Source organism: Lacerta agilis, chromosome 7, assembly GCF_009819535.1.
Source record: "Lacerta agilis isolate rLacAgi1 chromosome 7, rLacAgi1.pri, whole genome shotgun sequence".
NCBI classification, from domain to species: Eukaryota; Metazoa; Chordata; class Lepidosauria; order Squamata; family Lacertidae; genus Lacerta; species Lacerta agilis.
The window spans coordinates 16,472,254-16,498,592 of record NC_046318.1 but is presented as its reverse complement, the minus strand read 5'-3'; the positions used below and the strand labels follow the sequence as shown (position 1 = coordinate 16,498,592).

General features: G+C 43.8%; 1 protein-coding gene across 1 annotated transcript in view; it reads left to right on the top strand.

Annotated features, from left to right (window-relative positions):
• CDH10 (cadherin 10) overlaps positions 1-26,071 on the top strand; it is an 87,367-nt gene extending 61,296 nt beyond the window's left edge. The window contains exons 6-11 of the mRNA XM_033154401.1: positions 11,934-12,187; positions 15,609-15,745; positions 16,374-16,495; positions 19,706-19,814; positions 21,216-21,467; positions 25,027-26,071. Coding sequence (XP_033010292.1) covers positions 11,934-12,187; positions 15,609-15,745; positions 16,374-16,495; positions 19,706-19,814; positions 21,216-21,467; positions 25,027-25,520 — 1,368 coding nt within the window. The 3' untranslated portion in view covers positions 25,521-26,071. The remainder of the gene's footprint in view (positions 1-11,933; positions 12,188-15,608; positions 15,746-16,373; positions 16,496-19,705; positions 19,815-21,215; positions 21,468-25,026) is intronic.
• Positions 26,072-26,339: the final 268 nt, after the last annotated feature.

The following is a 26,339-nucleotide window of genomic DNA, read 5'->3' as shown; positions in this document are numbered from 1 at the left end:
TGGACCCACTCCTGTTCCCCAGTGGCCCTATAGGCCCTGCCTTGACTGGTTGGACAAACCAATGGTAGCACTGTCCTGCTGTCCAACTGTCCTGATACCGTTCAGCTGCTGATGTTTCCCAGCTTCTTCTGCCGTGCGTAGAGGTGCCAGCTTCCCGGGTGTGGCACCAGCAGGGCTGTCGTCTCGCGGACATCGAGAAATAATCAGGAATCACTGTCCAATCTGCTTCAACTTCCTTCACACGCGGACGGTGGACCCACGGGATGGTACCGGTAACTTTCACTGTCGTTGAAATAGACAGGAGAACAGTACGCTGCCCTCGCCAGGCCTCGCAGAATGGGGCGGTATGTTGACCCACACTCGGCTCCTGGTTCGATAGCGGCAACGGTTCCACCAGCACACAAGGCGTTCTAGCCTGGGTCCACCTGTTCAAAGACAAAAATCTGAGACAGTGATTGCACATCATGCTCAATATCTATAACATTTCTCGAAACAGCTGAAACCATTTCCGTTGTCTCTTCAGCACAGGGTACTTCAGCTGCTTTTTCAACTCCTGAAGTTTCTTCTCTAGCTGTAATTGCTTCTGTGGTTACTTCTTGCTGCACTGGAGCTGCACAAAGTACATCAGCACCAGCAAGTTCAATTTTTCCTGTTGATTTTTTTTTTCTGCTACTAGCACCTGCTTCACTGCCTTCTGTGACAGAACTCTTTCCTTCCTCTGATAAAGCACCAGAGTCCGAGGTGAGGGTGCCTCCACCTTTGGTCTTTACTGCTGCAGTTGCTACCATTCCTGTGAATTTTGCTTCAGTAGCTAGCTCTATGCTTCCAACCTTTTTTCTTCTTCTTCTTCTTCTTCTTCTTTTTTTTTTCTTCTTCACGGGGGATCCACAGTTGACTCACTTTTCACAGTGCCATCCTCTGTGAACTCGGCCTTAGTGCGTTTTGATCCCAAAGTAAGCACATCTTCCTTGTCATTCTGCAAAGATCCTTCAGTTGCAGTTACAAGCATGACATCCTTCAGTCCATTACTTTCCGGAACATCAACTTCAACTTTCTTCCGTGCCTGCCCATCTCAAGGTATGGCTGGCATCTGCTACATCCATTTGGATGACATTCACTATGTTTTGATCAGGTGCTGAGACTTCAGCTACTCCCCTCTCCATAGATCTCTCAGCTACAGCTTGCTCTGTTGATGTTTTTAGGGCAGGGTCATCTTCTATTTTATTCGTTGAAGGCCCCTCAATAACAACTGCATAAACATCTTGCATTTCCCTCTGCTCAGGAGCTTCAGTCCTGTCACCAATTACAGAGGCTTTATCAGAATTTACCTCAACACATGTCGCAAGGGAATCTGAAGTATCTTCTACCTCAGAGTTGAAACCGACCTCATTCTCCACTTGCTGCAGGATCTCCTGTAGATCTGGCTGCTTGGAGGCTGCGGCTTCCACTTCCATAATTCTTCTGACTGTTCTGAAAAGATCTCCTTATGCACCTTCTCAGGAGGAAATTTCACTTCCACTATGCGCCCTCCTTCTCTGCAAAGACCTTCACACCAGCCTTGAGGGCTGCCTTCTCTATGGGGGCTTCTGTGTTCCTTTCCTTAAGAATAATATCACCTTCTGCTGTTTCTATAGAGGATGCCATCTTCTTTGCTTTGTGGAGTCCTCTGCCTCAACGTCTTTGCAAGAACCTCGCTCCACCATTTCCCTTGGCAATCTCTACAGCAAACTCTATATCCACCTTCTCTGCAGGTGTTTCCATATCTAGCCTTTCATCTGGCCGATCTGATGAGGCCACTGTTTCTGCCTTCTCTGCAGGAACCTCTGCTTTCACCTTTACATCTGGCTTCCCCGTGATGGCCTCCACACAAACAGACACATTTGATTCTTCCGCCTTTGTGAAAGGCTCCAAGTTCTCCTTTAAGTCTGCTGCCTCTGCTTCTACCTACTCTGGGAGGAACTTTATTTCCACCTCTTTGACACGGCCATCCGTTTCTATTCTCCACACATGGATCTCAGTCTCTGCATTCTGCTTGTAGATCTGCACTTCCACCTTTCTTGTGGGCAAGTCTTCTTCTACCGTCTCAGCACGGAGAGGTTCAAGTTTTTCATTTGCCATTGCCTTGCCTTTGCCTTTGCCTTTGCCTTTGCCTTTGCCTTTGGAAATACTGGTTTCTGATTTCAACTACAACATTCTCTGTGCTTACTGGTAGTAAGCCAAGTGCGGCATGTTCGGCCATACCTAGGTCACTGACTTCATTTGCTGCATTCTGCACTGGAACTGCAGTTATCTTGCTCCGGATAGGTGCCTCAAACACAAAAACTTCGGCACAGGGAGGCTCAGCTTCCTTTTGCTGCCCCATCGGCCGCCCTATTCCCTCGGGTCACAGGTTCCTTTTCCTCTCTGGTGCCCTCACGGCTATCATCTCAGGGGTCCAGACGGCTTCCAACAGTTCTGCTAGCTGGTTTCGGCGTTTCACATTGCGCCCATCTGATTCCAGCCACCAACATTCTTTCCATATAGCTTCATCCTCGTTAGTATGAGGAAAGCATACTCAAAGTCTGTATAGATGTTTACAGTTCGTACATTGGCCAACCACAGTACTTGGGTGAGGCCACTAATTCAGCTGTCTGAGCTGACGTTCCCGGATCCAATGGACCTGCTTCAACTGTTGCATATCTCGCTAATCTCCTCCAATTCTGAACAAAGCTGCTTTTATCGGAGAATGAAATTTGGGCTTGGAGCTTGGTAAGGAGATCTCGACCCAACAAGGGGATGGGACACTCTGACATATTTAGGAATTGATGGGTCAGCGTTTGCCCCCAATCACGCATTCCATGGGCGTAGAAAAGGTTTTACTTGACTGGTCCCTGTTGCCCCTGTAACTTTGATTGACTGCATGCTGATAGCTGTAGTTGCCATTGGAACTACTGAATTCTCCATAAAATTGACCACTTGGTTCCCTATTTACATCTGGGCCATGAGTTCAGGGGAACCCTAAAGTGAACCTGGTCCTCCCTATTGCTGGTTCTCAAAACTTTGCCAGCCCCATGAGTACTGGACCTCCTTGTCCGCTATTCCATCGGTCTGTATGATAGGAGTAGCGACTTTCACTGGTTCCTCTTCTTCCTCTGGTTCCTCTCCTTCCTTGGCTCGGTTCCCCTTGGTTCCAGCCTTCTCCCATTCTCCTGTCCGGGCATTCCCTTTTCCAATGGCCTTCTCGCCTGCACAACGCACACTGGTTTCTTCCTAAACCAGTTCCGCGCTCTCTGCCTCTTCCTTCAGTTGCACGTCCTCTTCCCTTCCTCATTTCCTCTTCTCCTTGTTGCTTCTCCCCTATAGCCAGTGCCAACATATTCAATTTCTTCTTTCTGTACTTCTCTCGTTTCCTTTCCTTTTCCTGATCTCTATTATCATATACACGCTGAGCAGTTGCTATCGTCCACTCCAATGAATGGCCTTCTAAACCACCCTTCCTCAGTATTTTCTTGCGGATATCTGGGGTTGATTGGGCTATGAAGGTAGTCTTTAATAATATCTCATTATTCCCCTCCTCTGGATTTAGGGGTGTCCAGATTCGAAATGCCTCCTTCAGTCTTTCCAGGAACATGGCAGGACTTTCATCAGGCTTCTGGATAATTTCAGAAACTTTTGCCATATTGGTGGGCTTTCGGGCATCCCTAATGAGCCCTTGGATCAAAGTGCTCCTATAAGATTTGAGCTTCTGCCTGGCATCTGCCTCATTGTAATCCCAGTTGGGATCTGTGAGGGGATATTGAAGCAATCTTTCTCCCTCATCTACTTTGTCGTCTGCCAGAAGGCGATGAGCCTCAGTACGTACTCTCTGCACTTCTTCGCTTGTTTGCAATTTCTGCTGGCAATCTTCCCAAGTAGGGGTAAGTGTTTTCATCAAAGAAGTGATCAACGTGATCACCTTCTCGGGGTCCTCAGAAGTTATTTCTTTCACTCTTTCCATTTCTTCTTTTAGCATCTGATGCTCCTCATGTTTTAGCGCCCGCTCATATGTACTCAGGAAGGCTCTTAAATACTCCTCAGAGTCTTTACTTTTGATCTGAGCCAGCTTCAAAAGCCCTTCAGACACATCTGCAGCAGCCTGCCACCTCTTCATGATCTGCCTAGCCATTTGGTAATTTACTGCAGTGTTCTCTGGGGTTCTGGCATGGATGCCAGGGGTACATGGCAAATCCTCTGGTTCTTGGTTTAACTCATGGGTGGGATACACACTTCTCTTAGGCGTTTGAAGAACTGCCTTGGGGTCTGTTGCCTCTCTCTCTCCTCCTTGTTCCTCTACTGCCCTCGGAGCCTGGCCTCGCGGCGATTGACTCGGTGGGGGTTGGAAGGGAGCACTGGGAACATAAGGGGTTGTCTGCTGAACAATGTCTAAGTCTGTTCTGTCGAGATCACTTGCTACTTGCAACTGTGCTTTCTCTCCAGAGCATGGCATTATCTTCTTTTTGCATTGTTCCTTCGGGTTCTGGTCTATACACCCTTTCCATATATTTACATATGGAATCTGATCCAAACGTGTTTGGATTACTGCTGCCCACAGTGGGTTCACTTTCACAGGATCAAAGGATCCTTCAGATGGCCATCCGGTGTCTAGTGTTGGCCAATCCACTTCACAAAGACTTCTCATCTTTTCCTTGTCTAGCTTGATACCATAGGCATTGCCTTTGTTAGCTAACTTCCAGTTGTTCAAAATGCACTGGAGCGGGGTCAGTGGGGTTGAAGAACCTCCCCCCATTTCCCGCGCCTTCAAACGTGCTTGCACACACACACTCGCACCCGGGGTTCGTGGCCTGGGCAGTCTCCTGCACACAGGAATCTCACTACTTGCCAGTCCCGTCTCTGCCAAGGCAGAGATCCACACTCAGTTTTGGGTTTCCTCTACGGTCCCCCACTCATACACTCTTTACAACCACACAGGCGCCACACACCACCTTCCCAACCTATCTCTGGTTCCCTTCTGGACGTCTCAGACGTCCTAGTTCCCTTCTGGGTGTCCAAGACGTCCACCCTTACCCTAGGGAGTGGCTTTCAGTTGTCTTATGGACTGATCGGGTCCACTCGTACAAACCTATACCACCTCCCAGAAGAATGATCAATTCTTCTTTCCTTATCCCCTCTCCCAGGGGGATTCCTTACTTACCCTTCCCGCGGGTTGCCCTTCAGCGCTGCTCCTTCTCCTGTTCCTTGTGTCTGTTCCTTCGCGGCAAGGCAGTGGCCACAGAAACGGCTTTCAGTTTCCCAGTCAAAGGTAGCCTGGCGTGCACAGAAACTTTCAAGTGTTTACAGCGACCACAAGCCAGACCAGAAAAGGCACAGACCTGCCTTCATGTCAGCATCCAACACTCAAAGAGCCCTGGCCCACCCAGGGACGCCAAATGTAAGACCATAATGGGCTCTTGAGCTCTTGAGCGGTGGATTCAGGAACACGAAGAGGCAAAAACCATGCAGGGTTCAACAGTATTTATTTTGAGTTGCATATGCAAAGCAAAAGGCACAATCCAAAAGTTGGACTGAGCACTGAGAGACTGGCGCGTACTCCTTATAAAGACAATACAGAAACCAAAAATAGAAACCGAAAATTGGCTCAAGGTTCACATGTTCCTTAGGAGTACAACCTCCCAAAGCCTCCCCAACTCGCTCTCCCCAGTCTGGGAATGTCCTGGCAAGCCTTGAATATACTTGGCAGGCTTCCCAGAAATATAGCAACATCATTCAGTAAGCAACAAACAGTCCCCTATTGTATGCTGAAGGTTGAACCTATTCATAAGGCATGTGTGTGTCTAATCAGCAAGAAAGCATAACTTCAGTTAACCGGCAATAATACTTATTGCATTAGATAGGAAATACAAAAGCATAAATCAATAATACCCATGCAGGGGGATGAGTCTACTAACTAGGAAATACCTTACATCTTAATGGACTGAACATAATATTAATACAGTTGGCAGGAGCCAACTCCAGCTGCATTCCTCCTGTCTGCTCAGAAAGCGCATGCATCCCGTCCAAGGCTGAGAGCCCCCCCTTGCTCACACAACTCAGAGCTACCCCTCTCCCAAAGACCCATAGGAACATTACACAAATATGCAATCAATACATACCAATACATGTAAGGATACGCAACTCCAACAAGCCTGATGCCTCCAGTATGATCAATCAACAAGACCAGCTCTTAAGCCCATTAAAGGCTAGCCACAATTAATATTAACGGCACATTCCTTAAAAGGGGCTTTCCGTCCCCCTCTCTCGTGATGGTGTTTCTATGGTAACAGCCAAGGTGCTATTTCTGTATTAACAGGCCATTGTTTTAATTCCAGACTGTGCACCGTCCAGTGGCGGAGTAAGGCTCCGCGGTACCCGGGGCGGCAAAGGAAACGCCCCGGGGGCGGGGCGTCGTGACATCACATTGTGACGTCATGATGCTCCGCCCCCAGGGCGTTTCCGGGGGTGCCGGCGCCGCTTCTGCAGCCCTCTTTTAAGCCGAAGAGCTCGCTTTTAAGCTCTCCGGCTCAAAAGGAGGCTGTGGAAGCGGCGATCTGATGACAGAGTGCGCCTGCGCGTGCAGGCGCACTCCGTCGTCGGGCCGTGCGCTGCCGCTCCCAGGGTGACGGAGGGAGCGGGAGCGCGTGGGAATGGTGGGAGGGGCTGCCTCCTGCCACCCCCACGTGCCGCCGTTCGCTCCGTTGCCCCAGGAGCAGCAGCACCGCACACACCGTGCGCTGCTGCTCCCGGGGGGGACGGAGCCAGCGGCAGCGCGTGGGGCTGACAAGCGCCGGCCCCTCCTGCCACTCCCCACGCTGCCGGTCACCCCGGGAGCAGCAGCGCTGTACGGACGGGGTGCTCCCTCGGCCGTGCGCTGTTGCTCCTGGGGTGACGGAGGGAGCGGCAGCGCTTGGGAATGGCGGGAGGGGCTGCCGCTTGTCACCCCCATGCGCCGCCGCTCGCTCCGGTCGCCCCGGGAGCAACAGCGCACGGCCGAGGGAGCACCCCATCCGTGCAGCGCTGCTGCTCCCGGGGTGACCGGCGTTGCCTGGGGAGTGGCGGGAGGGGCGCCGCTTGTCGCCCCCACCCGCCGCTTGTGGCCCCTTTCGCCCGGGGGCGTACCGCCCCCAGCGCCCCCCCTAGCGACGCCCCTGGCACCGTCTAAACCTTGAAGCTGCTGGCTAGTTTTGGCTGATTTCCCAGAAATAGTTGAAGAAGCAACATTAGGCACATTCCTTTTCCAAGGTCTCTGCCTCTAAGAGACTGTCTCTCTTAATATTCAGCAATACAGAAAAATTATATTTTAAACAGGTTAGAAAAGCAATTAAGGCATTTATAATCAATATGGGATATTTAGCTATTTGAACTGTCCCCTTCAGTACCATTATTAAAAGTTTGTTGGTTGTCCAGAAATGCCATGTAGCTCCATTTTCGATTCCATAGTTATTCCCTTTACATAGAAAAGATATTACTAAAATGTAGCCACAGGACATAATATTTTTTTTCCTTACTAGTTACACTAAAGAGTGTATGTGGGGGAGTTTTAATTTTCTTTTCATATTTGCAGAGCTTAGGAGGCAATGTTTATGCATATTTATTTTGTTTATTTGCTGAAAAGCAAACTATCTGATGTGATGGTGTCAGCTGATCAGTTTGGGCCACATGACGATCAGGCCGCTGGTGCAAATGAGGGGCAGTGAAAGATGGAGTGCTAAAAATGTGCAGTGCTAAAAATTTCCCCAAAAGTATGCATTTGTTTGTAAAATCAAAACTGTTCAGGAAAATAATTAACAGACTCATGTTAGACCCGGTCTAGTTGGTTATGTTGCATCTTGATTCCATAAGTGACATAAGTGTGTGGTCATCTTGCACACCCTCCAACATTTCTCTTAGGAAAATAGGGACATCCTATTCCATTATTATTATTATTATTATTATTATTATTATTATTATTATTACCCTATCCATTTGACTAGGTTGCCTCAGACACTCTGGGCAGCTTGCAACATATATTACACCAAAATAAAACATTAAACATTTAAAAAAACTTCCCTGTACAGGACTCCCTTCAAATGTCTTCTCAATGTATTCTCTTTGGCATGGGGGGTCACATAACTCCACACCCTCCAACATTTCTCCGATGAAAATAGGAATGTCCTAAGGAAAAGCAGGACATTCTGGGATCAAATCAGAAACTGGGATGGCTCGTTTAAATCTGGGACTGTCCCTGGAAAGTAGGGACACTTGAAGGGTCTGCAACTTAGGGCATTAACTTTATATTATTAATGGATAAAATATTCTCTTGCAAACAAATGGTTTCATCTTACTCCACATGTTTGCCAGCTATGTAAAATGACATTGCTACTACACTGGCATAATGTCTGGGGCCTTTTAAAGGTAGAAGCTCCAACCTGTTCAAGAAGCTGAAGTGCTTCTTCCTGTTGTCACCAATGTATCTCCTTTTAAGAACAGTGTTCTCAAACCAAATTCTGTCCACGAGCTTTCCCTATGAGTTCAAAACTGGGCTAGATCAGAACTAAAATTGGCCATATTCTAAAGGAACCCAGGGACCATTGTAGAGATGAGGCCTAAATTTACACATGCAAAATAAACAAACCACCAAACCACCAAACACTTGTTTGTGCGCTCTGTTTTCCAGTCCTCTGGATAGCTGTGCCGTTATTTGCCATACCTTTCAAATTTAGCAAAGGTTGCTTATTGTAGGAAAAAATATTTTAACAGTAATGCATTCAGAGGTGGAAGAGTGCACCCAAATGCAACGTATTTCATATTTGTATCAACAGAAGAAAGGCTGTTATCATTAGAGCTGTTGCCATATTTTGCCAAAGCAAAATTAAAAGAAAATTTGAGAGGGAGTGCCTTAGAGATTTATGGAGATCCAACAGAGTTTTCGTAGTTCCAGAGCAGTTTCTCAAGGGGATAAGATCCTGCATAGCCACAGTGAATGGGTGTCCACATAGCTATTCTGTGTCTCCCTCTCAGTATCTATTCGGAGGACAGATTGTTGCATTGTAATGCATTACCTTTGGCAGTTTGAAAACCTGAGAATATATCTGAGACATAATTAGCATGTACAACGTAAAGTTCTCCTTGAGAACAAGGTTAAGATGGAGGGAGGGGAGTCTCAAAAATGCGGGAATGGAGCGTTTGTTGCCAACGTAATATAACTTCAGAGTAAATAGAAGATTTAAGTGCCAAGGCAGTCTGGCATCCTTCATGAGTACTAATTTAACTTTAAAGATTTGAGGGGAAATAATTTCAAAAATGTCTCCAGAATCCATTTTGGGTCCACCTTTTGATATCTCTCTGTTATATTGTGCATGCTAATGAAGCTTTGCTCCAGTGTCAGACAAGCTGCACTTTCTCTCAGCTTGTTCATTCCCTGGAAATCATTAATTAGCTAGCACTTTTCATCTGCAGTCACAGAGAAATCGGAGAATGGAATCTCTTGTCTATCCACCCCCCAAAAAAAAGAAGTATTCTAATTATAACTCCAAACTTTTCATCTTCTTACTTTAAAAAGCATTTGCTGACAAAATGTCACATATATTTTGCCAAAATTTCACTGATGTCAGATTCATGAAATGCAATGTAAATGAACCAGGTTATGCACAGATTTTCCATAAGATAATTCAAATTCAGGAGATAGATTATCTATCTATCTATCTATCTATCTATCTATCTATCTGATCTTTGTAAAATTAGCCTTATGGTGGTTGCTCGACCAATGTTGTGGACTTTAAAACTGCTTGATATGGTGAAGATGAATAGACCCTGGTTTTTGCATGGAAACTGCTATTACTTGAAGATTTGCAAATTGTTCATGCACTTGAGAGCTGAAGCAAAGACAGAACAGCCAAGTGAAGTATTTGTTTTTACATCAAATTCTTCTGACAATTTGATGCCTAAAGGCATGGATGGGATTGTTTCATTGTATAGTCTCAACCACTCCATTGCATTACAGTGGTACCTCGGGTTACAGACGCTTCAGGTTACAGACTCCGCTAACCGAGAAATAGTACCTTGGGTTAAGAACTTTGCTTCAAGATGAGAACAGAAATCGTGCAGCAGCAGCGGGAGGCCCCATTAGCTAAAGTGATACCTCAGTTAAGAACAGTTTCAGGTTAAGAACGGACCACAGAACGAATTAAGTTCTTAACCCGAGGTACCACTGTAGAAGGTAGTTAGGAAGTAGTGACTTGCCCACTGAAACCAAAAACAGCAGATAATGCTGGTAAAACTAGACCAGGTCATTTCACTGAGCATCGTGTTTCTAAAATTATTTGCCAGTGGGCAGGGAGGAGCCCTGCACTTTCACAGCTAGCATATCAAAAGGAAAACTTGAATCCTTTTCTCTGGAATCTATTTTTTCCAGGTGTAATGGTTTTCCAAAAGCATTCAGTTATGTCACCACCTCTGATCTGATGCAATGATGTGTAGATCTGCCTCTTCTCAAATTGCATTTGAGACACTCATTTCAAACTTTCTTGGCAAATGACTGGGAAAAACAGATCCCTAGGAACTAAATTGGATCATGATGTTTTGGCACATGAGCATTCTCCACAGTGTGGGTGCCAGTTTATGGTCTGAACAATTGTGCAGTGCTCCTGCTTCAGCTGTGGTACTGTTGAGGGCAAGGAGGACATGAGTAGCTGATTCAATGGCCAAGCAACTGTTCTAGTGGTGGACATCTTCCCCACAAGGCACATCCATCCTTTTCCCCAATTGAAAGAAGAGTCTGATTCAGTGCCAAGTTCAGGACTGGCATCATTGGGCAACTACTCAGATCCCAGAATGAGGCTTGCTGCCACATCCCAGAACCCCTTGCTTCTTATGTAAGCAGTTCTGAAAGCAAGGGAAAGGAACAGCAGTCTCCACTCAAATTGCTTTCTTCTTCTGAGCAGTGATGCAGGTTGTGTCCACAGGGAGATGACAAGTAAATGGGCAGTGGGAAGGAGGATGAGGAGGAGGAGAGGGCCTATTCACTCTTTCCCAGAGTTGGTTTTAGTGTGATGTTGTCGGTACGCTGGCACTGGGCAGAACACTGCACAGGACACCACAGTGATGCAGTAGAACGGACTGCGAGAGGTGGTGGACACCACCAAATGTTAGCATTGCAAAAAGGTGCCGCTGAAATTGAGAGCCCAAAGTCTGCCATGGCTTTGCCTAGTGACAAGATGGTGCCCTCTCTCCATTTCGTATAAAGAAGCACGACAGTGGAAAATCTCTCTCCAATATGCATGAGCCAACTGGGTAATTAGGACAGGCCTTGTGCATGGACAACTCTGTCAACTGACAGAGGGGAATGGCTCAAGAGGAAGAACCGGGGGGTATCTGAGCTGCATGTTTAACTCTGCCTAATGGTTGGGCTAGCCCTACCAATCTAACCCAGCATTCCAGTTCTTCAAGGGAAATCAGTATTCAAGAGAAGCCTTCCAGTGCACATGTGGAATCCTATCCTCGGTTACATGATCATCCAGTCCTCATCAAATTGGCTAGGTGTGTGTGTGTGTGTTTAATGCAAATTTGTCCTCCCCATCTAGAGTCACTAGTTGTTATGCATGACTACTTGTCCATGGCAAAAGCTGGATAGAGACCCAGTACTTAACCCACTACATCTGGGACTCTAAACTCCCATCCAACCTAGCCAGCATGGTCAACAGGTGTATCCCCACATTTTGGGGTGGCACATGTTAGCCACTCCACCATAAAGCAAGTGATATGTATCTTGCAATATGTCATTATTGTATTCACTTTGGTACCTGGGAACTTGTTGCCATTACATAAGTGGCAAATGGTGCTTGCCATGCTATCCCACTTTTCAAAATGTGACTTTCTGACACTGAACACATTGTTGTGTCATTGTGTCATTGACTTTGTTCTATCCCTATGTTGTCTTACAGCCACTGGACTATGAGAATCGAAGGCTTTATACTTTGAAAGTAGAGGCAGAGAATCTATATGTCGACCCACGATTTTATTACCTCGGACCTTTCAAAGATACGACCACTGTGAAAATATCAGTGGAAGATGTGGATGAGCCCCCCATTTTCAGCAGATCCTCTTACCTTTTTGAGATCCACGAAGATATTGAGGTGGGCACAATCATAGGCACCGTGATGGCCCGAGATCCAGATTCTGCTGCAGGTCCTATCAGGTAAAGGCCTGAATCCAAAACCCTAGATTGATAACATCTCTATATCTAGTTATTTCAGCTGATAGTGTTACTCTGACTGGTGAGATGCGTAGAAAGGTAAACATGAGGTACTTGATAAAGAAGAATATCTAAGGTATTGTATCCTGGACTGAGTGTATTCTTGAAGAAGATTGTTTTGATCATGTAGAATGACTTTCTCAGAAGTCTATCAGCCAGAGTATGAAACTTCAAGGCAATGTTGTGACTTTGTCTCTCATTTTTGTAATGAAACAGTAGCTCTGTGTCTGCTCTGATACTATTAGGGACAGATACTTACTTTTGACCGAAAAAAACCTAGTCTATAGGTGTATATCTCACGCTCTACACAAGACAAAACAACACTGTGTCATTTTCCCCCCCCCCAGAAGCTTATTTTGTAGAGCCAAAATGTGACCCCAAAAAATTCCAAACTTTGAAATTGAATATGCAACTTTAAATCTAAAATTGACATTCAAATGTTTTGGCAAACATCAAATATGGAATCTCAAAATGGGTGAGTTAGAATGTCCCTTTCGCAGTGGGAGCAAACAATGAAATCTTTCATTATTTCCCATTTTGTACTAATTGGAAAACCATAGTTAACAGCTTCAGGACATGCTAGGTTTTAAACCAAACCACAATATATTGTCCTGGCTTATTCTGAAGCTGTTACCAGGCAACTATAATTAATGGAAGAGTTGCTGGTTTATTCATTCCATTCTTCAAGTAAAAGCAGGAGCAAAGACCCATAAACACAACCAATCAGTATGCTTGTCCAAACTCAACCTATGTCAGGCATATCAATTTTCAAATGCACTCCATGACTTAAGTATAGCATACCATCTACTGCCAAATATTGTTGTAATTATTGAAAACACATCTCAAAATCAATTGTTAGATATCATTTTGCAGCTATTACATATTCAATGAATGTTCAGAGAACAATGGAGCATTATCAAGAATATTTGGTTTGGCTCTATGGATTTGTTTTGTTTTCAGAAGCATGTTATTTTACTTCTCCTCCTCAACAGTTTATATGTTATATTTATACAACCAAGAACTAATGAGAACTCTGGTTTGGCTCCTTCATTAATTTCACTCATATTTGACAATAGCATAAGCCAAACATGAGCTAAAAAGGAAGGTTAGTTGGCCATGCCAAGACTTGAAGCTCTGTATTGGCATAAGCTCATCTCTCATCCCGTTCTATTGTTTCCATTATATGACAGCTTTATTAATGTCTGTCCATGCAGTTTGGATATTTATTGGAATGACAAAAGGAATTTCAGCAACAGTTAATGAAAGATGTGAATGTATGGCAGAAAAAATGGGCAAACAAGTACTGGGAAATGTGTTTGGCAAGTTTGGATATGGCATCAGAAAACCAGTTAATATTTCTATAGGAATATATCAAATGATATTTTTCCTAGGAAAAGAAATGATACCTCTTTCCTCAAATCCAGCTATCCAGAGTCACTATTTAGGAATCCGCAAGAAGAAATAATTTCTAAGTAATGGCAGGCACCAAGAAACCAAAAAAATCTCTGCAGTTTTGAAAGGTGCAGTCTGCCATCTTGATTTAAAATGGCATTCAATTTCCCTCCAAACATAGACAAACACTTGCTCCTCAATCTCTGGAGCTATTGTGTATAACTTTGTTATGTTATCTTAAGAGCTGTCCAAATGCATAGAGAACAAAGAAAGAAACAACTTTCCAGAATATAATAGTGCGTTCCCTGATTTCATGCACATCCAAGTTTGAATTAAAGCACTACAGATGCTCCAATTTGGGCTGCAGTCTGACTTCTTGCAAATCCAGGGCTTTGGTGCATCAGGACAAATCCTCCAATGGAGGAGGCTGCATGTTGACAGCTTTGCGCTTTTATTATATAGTAAGGTAGGTCTTTGCAATAACAATAATTATTCCCTGCCAACGCACCCCCCTACCCCTACCCAACACAATCTGGCCATGCCAAAATAAACAGCTGGTTCGTGAGACGATAATGAAGAGGAAACATTGACACTGATGTCAGTTGCAATCCATTGTTCAGTATGGCCAAATAACCTGTTTTCTGTGAAATAAGCTGTAGGTGAATAATTAACTAGAACTATTGATAGTAATGGACGAAAAAAAAAACTGTCCCTACAATTTTTGCAATTTTCCATGAAATTATCTGGGGTTTGAGGAAGGAGCAGCAGGGTTACATTGTACCATTCTAATTAAATATTTTTGGACCACAGAGATAATAGAGCTAATAAAGGTAAATGACTGTATTTATCTTGTTCAGTTCACAGGGAAAGAAAAGTTACCTTTTTGCTTATTAAAGCACAGTAGTTGGTTATTACAGTTCTGCCAGAGCTGCCTTTTTACAGAATGCAGAAAACACTTGATGCAGCAACACTGTACATATATAAAAAAGCAGAGATTAAATGTGATTTTTCCTCAGTGATGATTATATATATATATATATATTTGTGCTAACACAAGTCTTTGGCACACCGGCTTGCACACATCTTTTCTGCCTCGGCAAATGGAGCAATAATTCTTTTTTTCATACTGGCAATGCGGCTGCTTTCTTTGGGTTGCTTTCTGTGTGCAAGTAAACTCTGAGGCATCGATAATATGAACATTTTGTATGGAACCTTTATTAGAAAGGCCAACATCAAGAATAGAGAAAGACCTCCATCTTAAAAGCACATGCACACCCCAGAACCCAAAGGTGCACATGCTATATGGAACTGGGTTTCTGTTGTTTAGGGCAAACAGGGATCTGTCACCAAAAGAGAAGAGAATGAAAGGGGCCAAAGATTAAGAAAGCAAATAACATTGAGGAGAAGGCTGGGAGGAAGTTACCATAGTCAGTACAAGAGATGAGGAGGAAGAGAGAGCAAAGACAGACATATCACTGCAGTAGAAGTTGAAGCAGGTTTTATACCACCACCGGTGTGAACCCAGCATTGCAATTTACGTATCACATCACATGTCAATGAGCTGGATACTTTTTCAGCAAAGGCAACAAGGACACAGTAACATCTCAGAGGCATTTCTGATGGCCTTATGTGGGGCTGCTCCATTCCTCATGGTTCTTCTGCTTCACGCAAGAGAATAGTCAAGTGGGAATTGGAAGTCCTTCTGTATCTTCATCGAGTCTATGATCCATCGAGCAAAATGGCTTCAGGAACTGTCATTTGGGGGGGGGGGAGATGTAGAGAGATTCTCTTGATTTCTTAAGGATCTTGGGAAGAGATGGGTCTGAATAAAATTTGGATCGGGAGCTTCCCAATGGCTCGATGACTCTAGTGATGCAACATTCCAGCATGAATTGGAATGGCTGTATCTTATAGGAAGATGAAAGTGGTCCATGTGCAGTTGGCAAATCTTTCTCTACTTGATCCAATTTAGGTTTTCTTTGGATCGCCACACTGACCTTGACAGAATCTTCAACATACATTCTGGAAATGGATCTATTTATACTTCCAAGATGCTTGACCGAGAAATATCACAGTGGCACAATCTTAGTGTGATAGCAGCTGAAATCAGTAAGCTCGTTGCTATTGATGCAAATGTTTTCTTCATGTTTGCATGAGAAGAGCATATTGTGCAAAATTATTTTTTCTTTGGATTTATGTGGAAGACCCAGTACCTCATGTAATGATAAGCTTCAGTATGTGGCAGCTGCTGCAGTGTGCATTCCTTCATGACACTGGTAGACCCACACTGGAAGTCCATGTAGGCAGGCTCTTAGGAGCTTCTCACCATGTCAGAATTGCTTCTGTTTAGGGGAGGGTCAATGCTGGTCTGGGAAGAAGCTATGGTGTAGGCCCCCAGCCCATACCTTTTGTGTGAGCAGAGTGGTGCGAGAGGACCATGGATTGCAGCAGATCCCACATCCTACAGATGCTGTCAGAGGGTCCCCTAAGGGTGAGAATCTCCCTCAAAAAGTATGTGTAACACATTAAAGGATCTCCTAGTTTAGTCATCTATAATTCTCTGTGCTGAAGTTGTGGCATCAAAGATTCTGCCTTAGCTGGTAGAAATTTATATAGTGAAACGGCTTGGGGGGGGGAGTCGTTTTTGTTCTTAAAGTGCCATGTATAGTTTAGTTCTGATAGAAAAGAGCATCTATTTTTTTAAAAAAAAATTATTGATTTTCCCCTGCTTTGACAGATAACCCCAAAGAGATGACTCGTGTTTCTGTTTACGTTCGGATATTGGATGTGAACGACAACGCACCACAGTTTGCTGTGTTCTATGATACTTTTGTGTGTGAAAATGCGAGAGCGGGCCAAGTAAGTCATTTATGGAAATGTTTAAAGCTATTTGGTTCTGTTATGGGAACAGGCACCAAGTCATTCATTTACAATAATGTGTCTATTCCTTAAGAGTGAAAGATTGCTTTTGAGAGCAGTTTGGGGAACTTAACATGAAAAGGGGGAAAATGGCTGCCAGCAAATCAGACTCCAGCCTTGTACAGCAATGCTTCCCAGCTACATCAACATGTAAATTACCAAATGACTTTCTTGCAGATCCACAAAAGGAATCTTTGTGCTCGGAAGACATCAAGCTCCTTTCTCCCTCCCCCCAAAAGAAAACAGTTTCTCTTCAGTTGTTTTCTCGGATTTGTCCTTAAAAAAAAAACCACCCTCTTAATTGCATTCAGTGCTGCCTTCATGGAAGAAAGTGTTATATGTTACAAACAGTAATTTGTAATCATTTTTTAAGCATCCTTTGCTACATAACTCAATTGCGCTTTGACTTGATACTGTAGTGTTCTAAAACATCCCTGTCAGCCTTCTATTTTTATGCAAATGACGGTTTTTATCTCAAAAGGCTTTCTGTGGGCAAATCACACAACAGCATAAAAAGTTGTTTGCATCAGAAGGACAAACATTTGCTTTGCTTTGCCTCTTTAGGAGATGCTTTGAACTGTACTTGGATCAATGTGAAATGACTTTGCCTTCAAGAGCGGCAAAGTACCGGCCATTAGGGCTTCTTGCAACTCACAATTGTGCCTCCTGAGGACAAAGAAAATGGGAAGAGTGAGAAGACAGTGGCACCTTAACTCCTTCACTTCCTGCTGTTTTTCTGCTCAAATCACTCCTTCTCCCAAACTGCTTTTGTGGGGGTGATGGAGGGGCACACGTTCTCACCTTTAAGGAGGAGGATTTTTTTTAAAGGGTTTGCCAGAATTGGCAGGGAGAATGATGTGGCATTGCTTCTATTATGTTTCCTGTCAGAGGGGAGCAGAGGAGTATCTAAGGGAAGCTTTTGTGCTCCTTCCTTCCACAGGGTTTACTTTTATCGGAGGCTGAGCCAGAATTTTCTACTCAGAAAGGGTGAGGGGGAATTTGACAAACTTCTCCCTTGACTCGCCATTTTCATTTATGCTGCCAGGCGCTTTCTGTCAGCAGCTAAGGCATGCACTGGAATATCATTAGCCAGCCAGCCACTCCCCAAGTGGTCCCACACTTTCTGTCCTCAGGATGATGCAATGTGACTTTAGCAGCACTCTGAAGCCAGGCAGAGCAAGCACCTCCCTTTTTACTCAACCCAGAGCCAGTCCACCAATGAGAAAGCACCCACGTCAGGTGGCGGAAGCACGTGGCATTGTCCCTCCTGCATCACCGCTGGTGCTGCTGGTGGAACACCCACTTCTCACCGGTGAGAAGGAGACATCCGTGTGCCCAGTTTAGCTGTTCATCTTTCCCCCCGCCCCTGGGTGGAGAAGACAAGAGGCAATGTTTTGAGGGATGCCTCAGCTCTTGCCAAGTTTGGCTAGAGTGGGGGCACTCCCAGGCAATGGTGGAAATAGGGGATGGGGCACAATGCCAGGGTGGGGGGTGGCAGAAACCAGCACTTTCTCATTTCACCTCAGATGGTGAAAAGGGACACATCACCATTTTCACGTGTAATTTACATGTAGTGAGAACAGACTGAATCCCCCAGCCATCAATATCCTGGGTAGCATCTTGGATCCCTTTAGCCAAACTCCAATATACGCTCTCAGATATAGGTTGAAAATTGGAGTAAGATTTAGATGTATTTACATTACTTCCCATGCCACATTTGAGGCCATAAGTTTATGCCATGCCTGCTGAATTTGATTTACCTGACCAGGCTACAAAACAAATTGCAAATCACATTAGCAGAAAGAAGCTTTCTGATTTTTTTCTGGTTTACAACTAATTCTCAACAGATTTCATATTTTGAACTGAACAGAGGCTAAAGAGTCTGTAGCATTTGACAGTGTCCACAACTGCATTCTTCCCAAATGGATAAATAGGCAAATACTTTTTTTAATCTCCTCTTCCATATTGATTTAGTTGGGAGTTATGCATTTATTTATTACTTTTCTATCCCATCTCGTCTCTGAGGAGCTCAAAGTCGCACACATGATTCTCCCTCTCTTCATTTTATTTTCACAGCAATCCTATGTGCTAAATTAGGCTGAAAGATAGCTATTGGCCCAATATCACCCAAAGAGTTTCATTGCTGGGGTTGCAAAAAGGCCAGAAACTTTTGCTTATGATTTGAGTTAACCATTGTTTATAATTATGTCTGAACTGGAAACTGTGGTTAGCTGAACCTCAACTATGGTATAGGGGGACAAACCTGAATTGTAAACCAATGTTTAAAGTTGGCTTGTTTCCCTAATACACATTTAAGATTAATTGCAGTTTGTTTAGGTTCTGACTTAACAAAATCATTTCAATAGAACATTCAACCATGGTTTATCATTATGTGACTAAGGCTTGATTTCATTTATTCTCGCTTTCCCTCTCATTTTTCAATTCAGCCACAAGGAGGAGAGAGGAAATTTTCATTTTACCGCCATTTAGTGTTACATGTGAAGCCTAAACTGTGATTAATCTCAGCTTATGGCTCGTTGAAACAGGTTGGCTTCATAAATCACAGTTTGAAGTTGGTTTGTTCCAGTAAATCATAGTTAAGATAAATCTGAAGTTGATTTGCATAAAGATGAATCATGGTAGCCAAAGTCCTTCACTTAGGCATTATCACTACATTTTCCCATCTGTTTTCTTGTGCAGAGGAGTTGAAAGGCATAACATTGTGGGAGGTGGGGCAAGGATAAACTATCCAAACGTATCTTACTGTTCCTACTGCAGAAAGATAGATTAAAGAGTTCTTTGTCTATATCTCCTTTTGGAAGAAAGCAGCTCAAGTGAATAATAGCGTGTGGCGGTGTGGGGGAGAGAACATAAAGGATTAGGGGCAAAATGCAAAGTTTTCTGAAGCCAGATTTGGCCCCTGGGCCTCCAGTTGCCTATTAAAGCTCTGGGGAATAAAAAAGAAACCAAGTAAACAATGTAATGTGTATTTGACTTTAATGTGTTTTTTTGGGGGTGGATAAATGTTACGTACCACGGAAACGCAGAAACATATTTCGAAAGTGTTCTTCAAGGCCACTTGTACTTCTCAGAGCAATCAGACCACCTTCTCACAAATGTCAACTTGTTTTTCCTTGCCCTTCTCTGCAGCTAATACAAACCATAAGTGCAGTTGACAAAGATGATCCCCTCGGAGGACAAAAGTTTTTCTTCAGTTTAGCTGCTGTTAATCCAAATTTCACAGTCCAGGACAATGAAGGTATAATGAATAAGACATCTTGGGATGTGAGATGAATGATTCTTCGTGCACATTTCTGGAGTATTCCCTTTTTTGTGTAGTTGGGTGACTGGGTTCAGAAGCACGGCATAGAAATAAAGACGTTTCAACTTTATTTCAAAGGACAGATAGGCACCATTCTGGTCCACTGAACCACTGAACAGTGCTCTAGAGCAAAACCTAGCCCATCATTTCAAGATGCTGTAGATTAGTTCCAGATAAACTCTTATTTCCCATTCAGCAATGGTTTTTGTAGTACCAAAATGGTGGACAGGTCCACTTACTCAAGCATTTAATTTCCAACAGTGTCTGGCTGGGTGCCTCTGAGACACCCTGGGGTACACAGGAGACACTGTGGTTTAAACCACTGAGCCACTTGGGCATGCCGATCAGAAGGCCAGCGGTTTGAATCCCCAAAATGGGGTGAGCTCTCGTTACTCTGTCCCAGCTCCTGCCAACCTAGCTATTCGAAAGCACTCCAGTGCAAGTAGATAAATAGGTACTGCTGCAGCAGGAAGGTAAACAGCATTTCCATGCGCTCTAGTTTCCATCACGGTGTTCCATTGCACCAGAAGCTGTTTAGTCATGCTGGCCACATGAGCTGGAAAGCTGTCTGTGGACAAATGCTGGCTTCCCTCAGCCTGAATCCGAGATTAGCGCCACAACCCCATATTCACCTTCGACTGGACTTAACCATCCAAGGGACCTTTACTTTTACTTTACTTTTTATTTTCTGAGACACCCACAAGCAGGGTATGAAGGCAGAGTCATACCTAGTATGTGATCAGTGAATGTATACTGTTCTTGCATGCGATTAATCATCATGTCAATGGTAGATCCATACCCCAGCAGCACATCAGCCACCAATTTTTTCAGAGATGAGAGATCCAATAATGGATATCTGTCATCTATCTAGCTTAATCCAGAAAAGGTTCAGTTACTAGTGTGCACCTTCAATCATTCAGATTGTCTATGGGGTTAGCTAGACATTTATTGGGTTTTTCTTTGCATTTTGTCTATGATGCAGCAATTATGGAGTCATATCCCATGTCCCATATCACTCGATTCCTGTTAGGGGACAAAAAATAACAATTGCTCATTAAGGAAACAAACTGGTTCTTTTGAGTGAAGGGGAAGTGGAGGGGAACATTGATGGCCTTGAATATTATTCATGCTAGCTCGCATTATTAATGACAAACTTGTGGGGTTTTTTGATCTTCCTTTAAAACACAATGGCAAGGGGAAATGTCAATAAACGTGGAACTGTGGCTGTGGGGAAATAATTAATGGGAAGTCTGTTCAAGTTCTGTTAATGTAACACTGAGTGCATAGCCCTGTGGTTTTGTTGTAATGTTGTACATTGTCTGTGGCTAACTGGTCTAGATAACACTGCCCGGATTTTGACGAGAAGGAATGGCTTTAGCCGGCACGAAATCAGTACTTACCTTCTGCCAGTGGTGATATCCGACAATGACTACCCCATCCAAAGCAGCACCGGCACACTGACTATCCGGGTGTGCGCCTGTGACAGCCGGGGGAACATGCAGTCTTGCAATGCCGAAGCTTTGCTCCTTCCAGCAGGTCTTAGCACAGGAGCGCTCATTGCCATTCTGCTCTGCATCATTATTCTCCTGGGTAAGTTGCAGGGGAACACTACCATTTGCTAAATGATATGGCACTATAAAGAGATATTAGACCCTGCCAGGCTGCATCCTGCAGTCTTTTTTTGCAGCCTTACATACTTGTCTGCGGACAAACGCCAGCTCCCTCGGCTAGTAAAGCGAGATGAGAGCTGCAACCCCAGAGTCATCTGCGACTGGACCTAACGGTCAGGGGTCCCTTTACCTTTACCATACATACTTGTCACCACCTTTCAGTAATCAAATTGATACACGGATTGTCCCTGAAATTGGATTAGTGTACAATATGCACAGATGATGTCGGAACTGCATAACCACTTCAGCACATTCCAGCTTGCAAGCTGATGCTCCAGAGATTGCCAACCTTTTTGTCAGGTGCATGGGCACATTAGGAAATCTAAGCAACTGCTGTGGGCACCACAAAACACCCATTTCATAGAAGAAGAAAAACTGGCGGTGCTCAGAACCAGCCCAAACAACAGGCAATACATTTTTTACAGGGCAGGAAAAACAAATAGAGCAAATGAATGAATGAATGAAACAGGCAACATCCTCACCACCAAAAACCCCAGCCAAGCAACAACAAAAAGTAAAACCGAAAAACACCTTCATTTAACAAAAAATGAGATAGTCTAGGGGCCTTGGTGGGCAACAAGGGCATTGTCTGAGGGTGCCAAGATGCCCACAGGCATCAAATTTGAGGCAATTTTGTCCCAGGACATTAATAATCAAGGCTACTTACTGAAAAAATAGGAGCAACTAAAAAAAACCCAACATAACTGAACATTCATAGAATTAAAACTATATTATAAAATATGTACACACCATTACCTCTCTGGAGAGTTTCACATTGAGTAAAAAAATGTGCCTCTTCCAAGATTCACACATTTATTTCTGAATCATTTGGCGAATCGAGCATCTCATTTTTTACAAGGGGAACTTTTGCATTAGAGAGTAAAGGAAAGAACAAACGAGAAGAAATGCTGCCATACCTTAAAAAAGAAAAAGAGGAAATTGAATTAAACGTGTGAATCCGCCTGTACTCTTTGGAGATAATGAGCTTGAGTGGAGTTCTGTTATTCTCTCTCTCTCTCTCTCTCTCTCTCTCTCTCAACAACAACAAAAAAAATCCTAAGTTTCCTACCTAAGTTTTCGGCCTAAATTAGGAATACTTTTTCTGTGTAAACAAATTGTGCAATGTATGAAGAAATGAGTGAATAACCTAAAATAGTCAGCAACAGATTTCACGGTGAAGCTATGCTGCTTACCTTGGTGGAACCAATTGCAGCACTTTGGGGAGGGGAAATGGTGACACTGCTGACAAATTTGCATCGCAAAAACCTTTCTTCCATTCTGGCCCCCTCCTTACCATCCCAGTACACTGCAGTGACTCAGCCACACAGAGGTCAGGTGCGCAACACAGCCCCACCAAGCCACCCTAGCTGAAAATAGTACACTCTTTAATAGGGATTATGGGGTCAATTAAACTTTTTTTAAAACTGTGGATTTCCAATTAGCTTTGCTGTCACTTCTTTCCTCAAAAGGAGGCATAGTTCCTGCTTCAGCAAGCAGATCTGAGGGAAACGAGATGGGATATGTCAAAGAACAGCTGTCAAGTTTGAAATGACAATTAGCAGCTACTTTTTTGAAGCCAAAGAACAAAGGAAGCATTAGTTAAGTGTTGCATTTTACAGTCTATAGCACTAAAAAAAGAAGAAGGCTATTTTGGGCGGACTGTTTTCAGTATTTGGTTAAAGTGCAGTTGCCGTAGGTTCTGGGCAGACAAAAGGAAATTATTTCACATAATGCATAAGTAACTTAAGGAATTCACAACTGAAATATGCAGTGATGGCATACAGATGATTTTTTCCCCAAAAAAGGGTTAATCATATTCAAGGGGGTAGAACTCTCAACAGCTGGTAGGATAGCTAAGAGGAACATCCACATTCAGAATAAATACCTTGTTAGGCCACCCCAATCTCTGCTGAGCGGTAGCCATATTTTAGGGGTCTTGGCACTTCACCTGGGTTTGTGTTTCTTGGGAATGAGGCACAGAGGAGACTGCCGTGTCTTTATGAAATATGCTTTAATTTTAGACATATTTACAACCTGAGTTTTGGTGGAGGACGTGGAGAACATTACATCCCAAGAGTGCCTCTCATTGCTCCTCTCATAGCTTCAGCAAACTTGGTTCCAAACACCCTCTGTTACCCCTGGTAACTTCACCCTCTCAATTCTTCTGTTACTGTCCGCTTCTCAGCTGGGAAGAAGGACGGCATCTACAAGGTCAAGTGTTCTTAATGGCCCGGTGCTTAGCTGCCTTTGGGTTCTTAATGGCCTCACTGTCAGCAACCTTCCGAACAGAAGAATTGGTTCAAACTGTGTTTTCCATTGGCCTGGCATCTTCCCTTCATAATCTAAATATTTGCCAAATTCTACCCTTCACTAAATTTAGGGGAGTCTTGCCCCCAGGTTTCTAGCAATGGTTGCACATAGATTAATATTGTTATAGAGTTAAGGGTGGGGGGGGGGGAATGCCCCTGAACCCCATACTTTCCAGGGTTTCAATTAATTGGGATGTGGATTAAAGTGCAGAACTGTGCCAGATAGGGAATTCCTAGGCTGGTTTATGCAAACCAGCCTGGCTGGCTGGCTGGCTGGCTGGCTGAAGAGCAAACTTGATAACATGACAAAAGGTGTTCATGGCCCATTCAGGAGTGAGATGTTACCAAGGGGATAGGGTGTATGTTTGAGGGGACAGGAAAAGGGTTTATGGGGGGGAAAGTAGGAGGAAGAGCTGAGATCCACCTTTAGGGGAGGCTGGCTGCAGGCGGCTTGCACTGCTGCCTCTTGAAATGACCATGCCATGAGATCTGGACACTCTCCATGCAGACTGAAGGTGTAAATAGGCAAATAAACCACATTTCTTAAAGGCACGGCAGTCTCTGCCACACATTCAATTTTCCAGAGAAGGACAGACCCTTTGCAATTGCATGGCTGGGCTCTTGCCACCACTTGGCAGAAAGAGGGGCAGGCACCTGACTTTTGAAACAATATGGTCCAATATTCATATACTTGGTGTAAAAAACAACACAACCGTGTGCTGATTTGATGCAGGATGCCAAATACATCATAGAGTACAGTGGTACCTTGGTTTTCGAACACCTCCGTTGATGAACATTTCACTTTTTGAATGCTGTAAACCCGGAAGTAAATGCTTCTGTTTTTGAACACGCCTCGGAAGTTGAATATGCCACATGGCTTCCACTAAGTGCGAGATCCTGAGGCCTAGCTGTTGGCTATTGAGTTTTCGGGTTTTGAACCTTTCAGAACTCGAACAGTTTTCCGGAATGGATTACGTTTGAAAACCGAGGCACTGTATTACCAAATAGAGCACAGCTGAAGTCTTGCACTGAGGTGGTAAAAAATAGTAATAATAATAATAATAATAATAATAATAATAATAATAATAATAAAGATGGACACGACAGATATGTTTGTTAGTATCGCAAATTGCAATTCCTTCTTAATGGAGTTATTTCTTTTTTTCCAAGTTATAGTGGTGCTGTTTGCTGCTCTAAAGAGGCAGCGAAAGAAAGAGCCTCTGATCTTGTCTAAAGAAGATATCAGAGACAACATTGTGAGTTATAATGATGAAGGTGGTGGAGAAGAAGACACACAGGCTTTTGATATTGGCACACTGAGGAATCCTGCGGCTATGGAAGATAAGAAGCTACGCCGAGATATCATCCCGGAAACATTATTTATACCACGGAGGACTCCTTCTGCCCCAGATAACACGGATGTCCGGGATTTCATTAACCAAAGGTTGAAAGAGCATGATAACGACCCCTCTGCGCCACCGTACGATTCCCTGGCAACTTACGCCTATGAAGGAAATGATTCTATAGCTGAATCCTTGAGTTCTTTAGAGTCTGGCACTACTGAGGGAGACCAAAACTATGATTACCTCAAGGAATGGGGGCCTCGGTTTAATAAGCTTGCTGAGATGTATGGTGGAGGCGAAAGCGATAAAGACACTTCCTAACCGATCGTAGGATATACAGTTTTTGTTCATTTGAAAGGAAGTAACTTTACAGACACCTTCTCCACGTGACAATATTTGATGTTCAGGAACGTTTTCCTGCCACTCAGCACAATGGGTTTTTTTCCCCCTTTCCTTTCTTTCTCGTTTCGTTTCGAATTTGCTCATTAATGTCCTTTATTCTTTCTTGTAGAATGTCACATGGAATATATACAACATTTTATTTAACCCCTTTCCAAAAGCCAAAGCTATTGAAATTCAGTGTGGTCCAATTTATGAAATAAAGGATACACTACCTTTGTGCAGGTTTATAATCTCCCAAGCAACCATAGATTTGAGTTGCTTCTGTTAAATACATGTTCTACACTTGCAAATACAGCTTTTTTTAAAGACCCAGACGGTGATCCGCAGAGAGTCATGAATGCACGTTCAACATGCACTCCCATGTTTTTCCTTAGAAATTCATTTCTTTTTCAGGAACTGCCCACACAAGACCCCTGAAGAGCTTTCCAAAATCTTGCATAGAGAGCATTCTCCCCAGAATCTACATGACTTCTTTTTCTGTTGCAAAAAAAATTACTCCTCTGAATAACAGCCCAGTGCGCAAAATCCATCAGATTTTCCAATAAATTCTTTGAATTTTGCTATAGATGAAATTTCAGTGGCGGTTCTAGTTTGTGGGTTCTGTTTGTGCAATTTCTGAAAAAGGAAGTGAAAAACAATTAAAATGAATGCACAGAACTTCTGTGCACTTCTTTTTAGAGATCGTGGCCCTAGAAGAAGAAGAAGAAGAAAATATGTCCCTATTCTGTACATTACAAA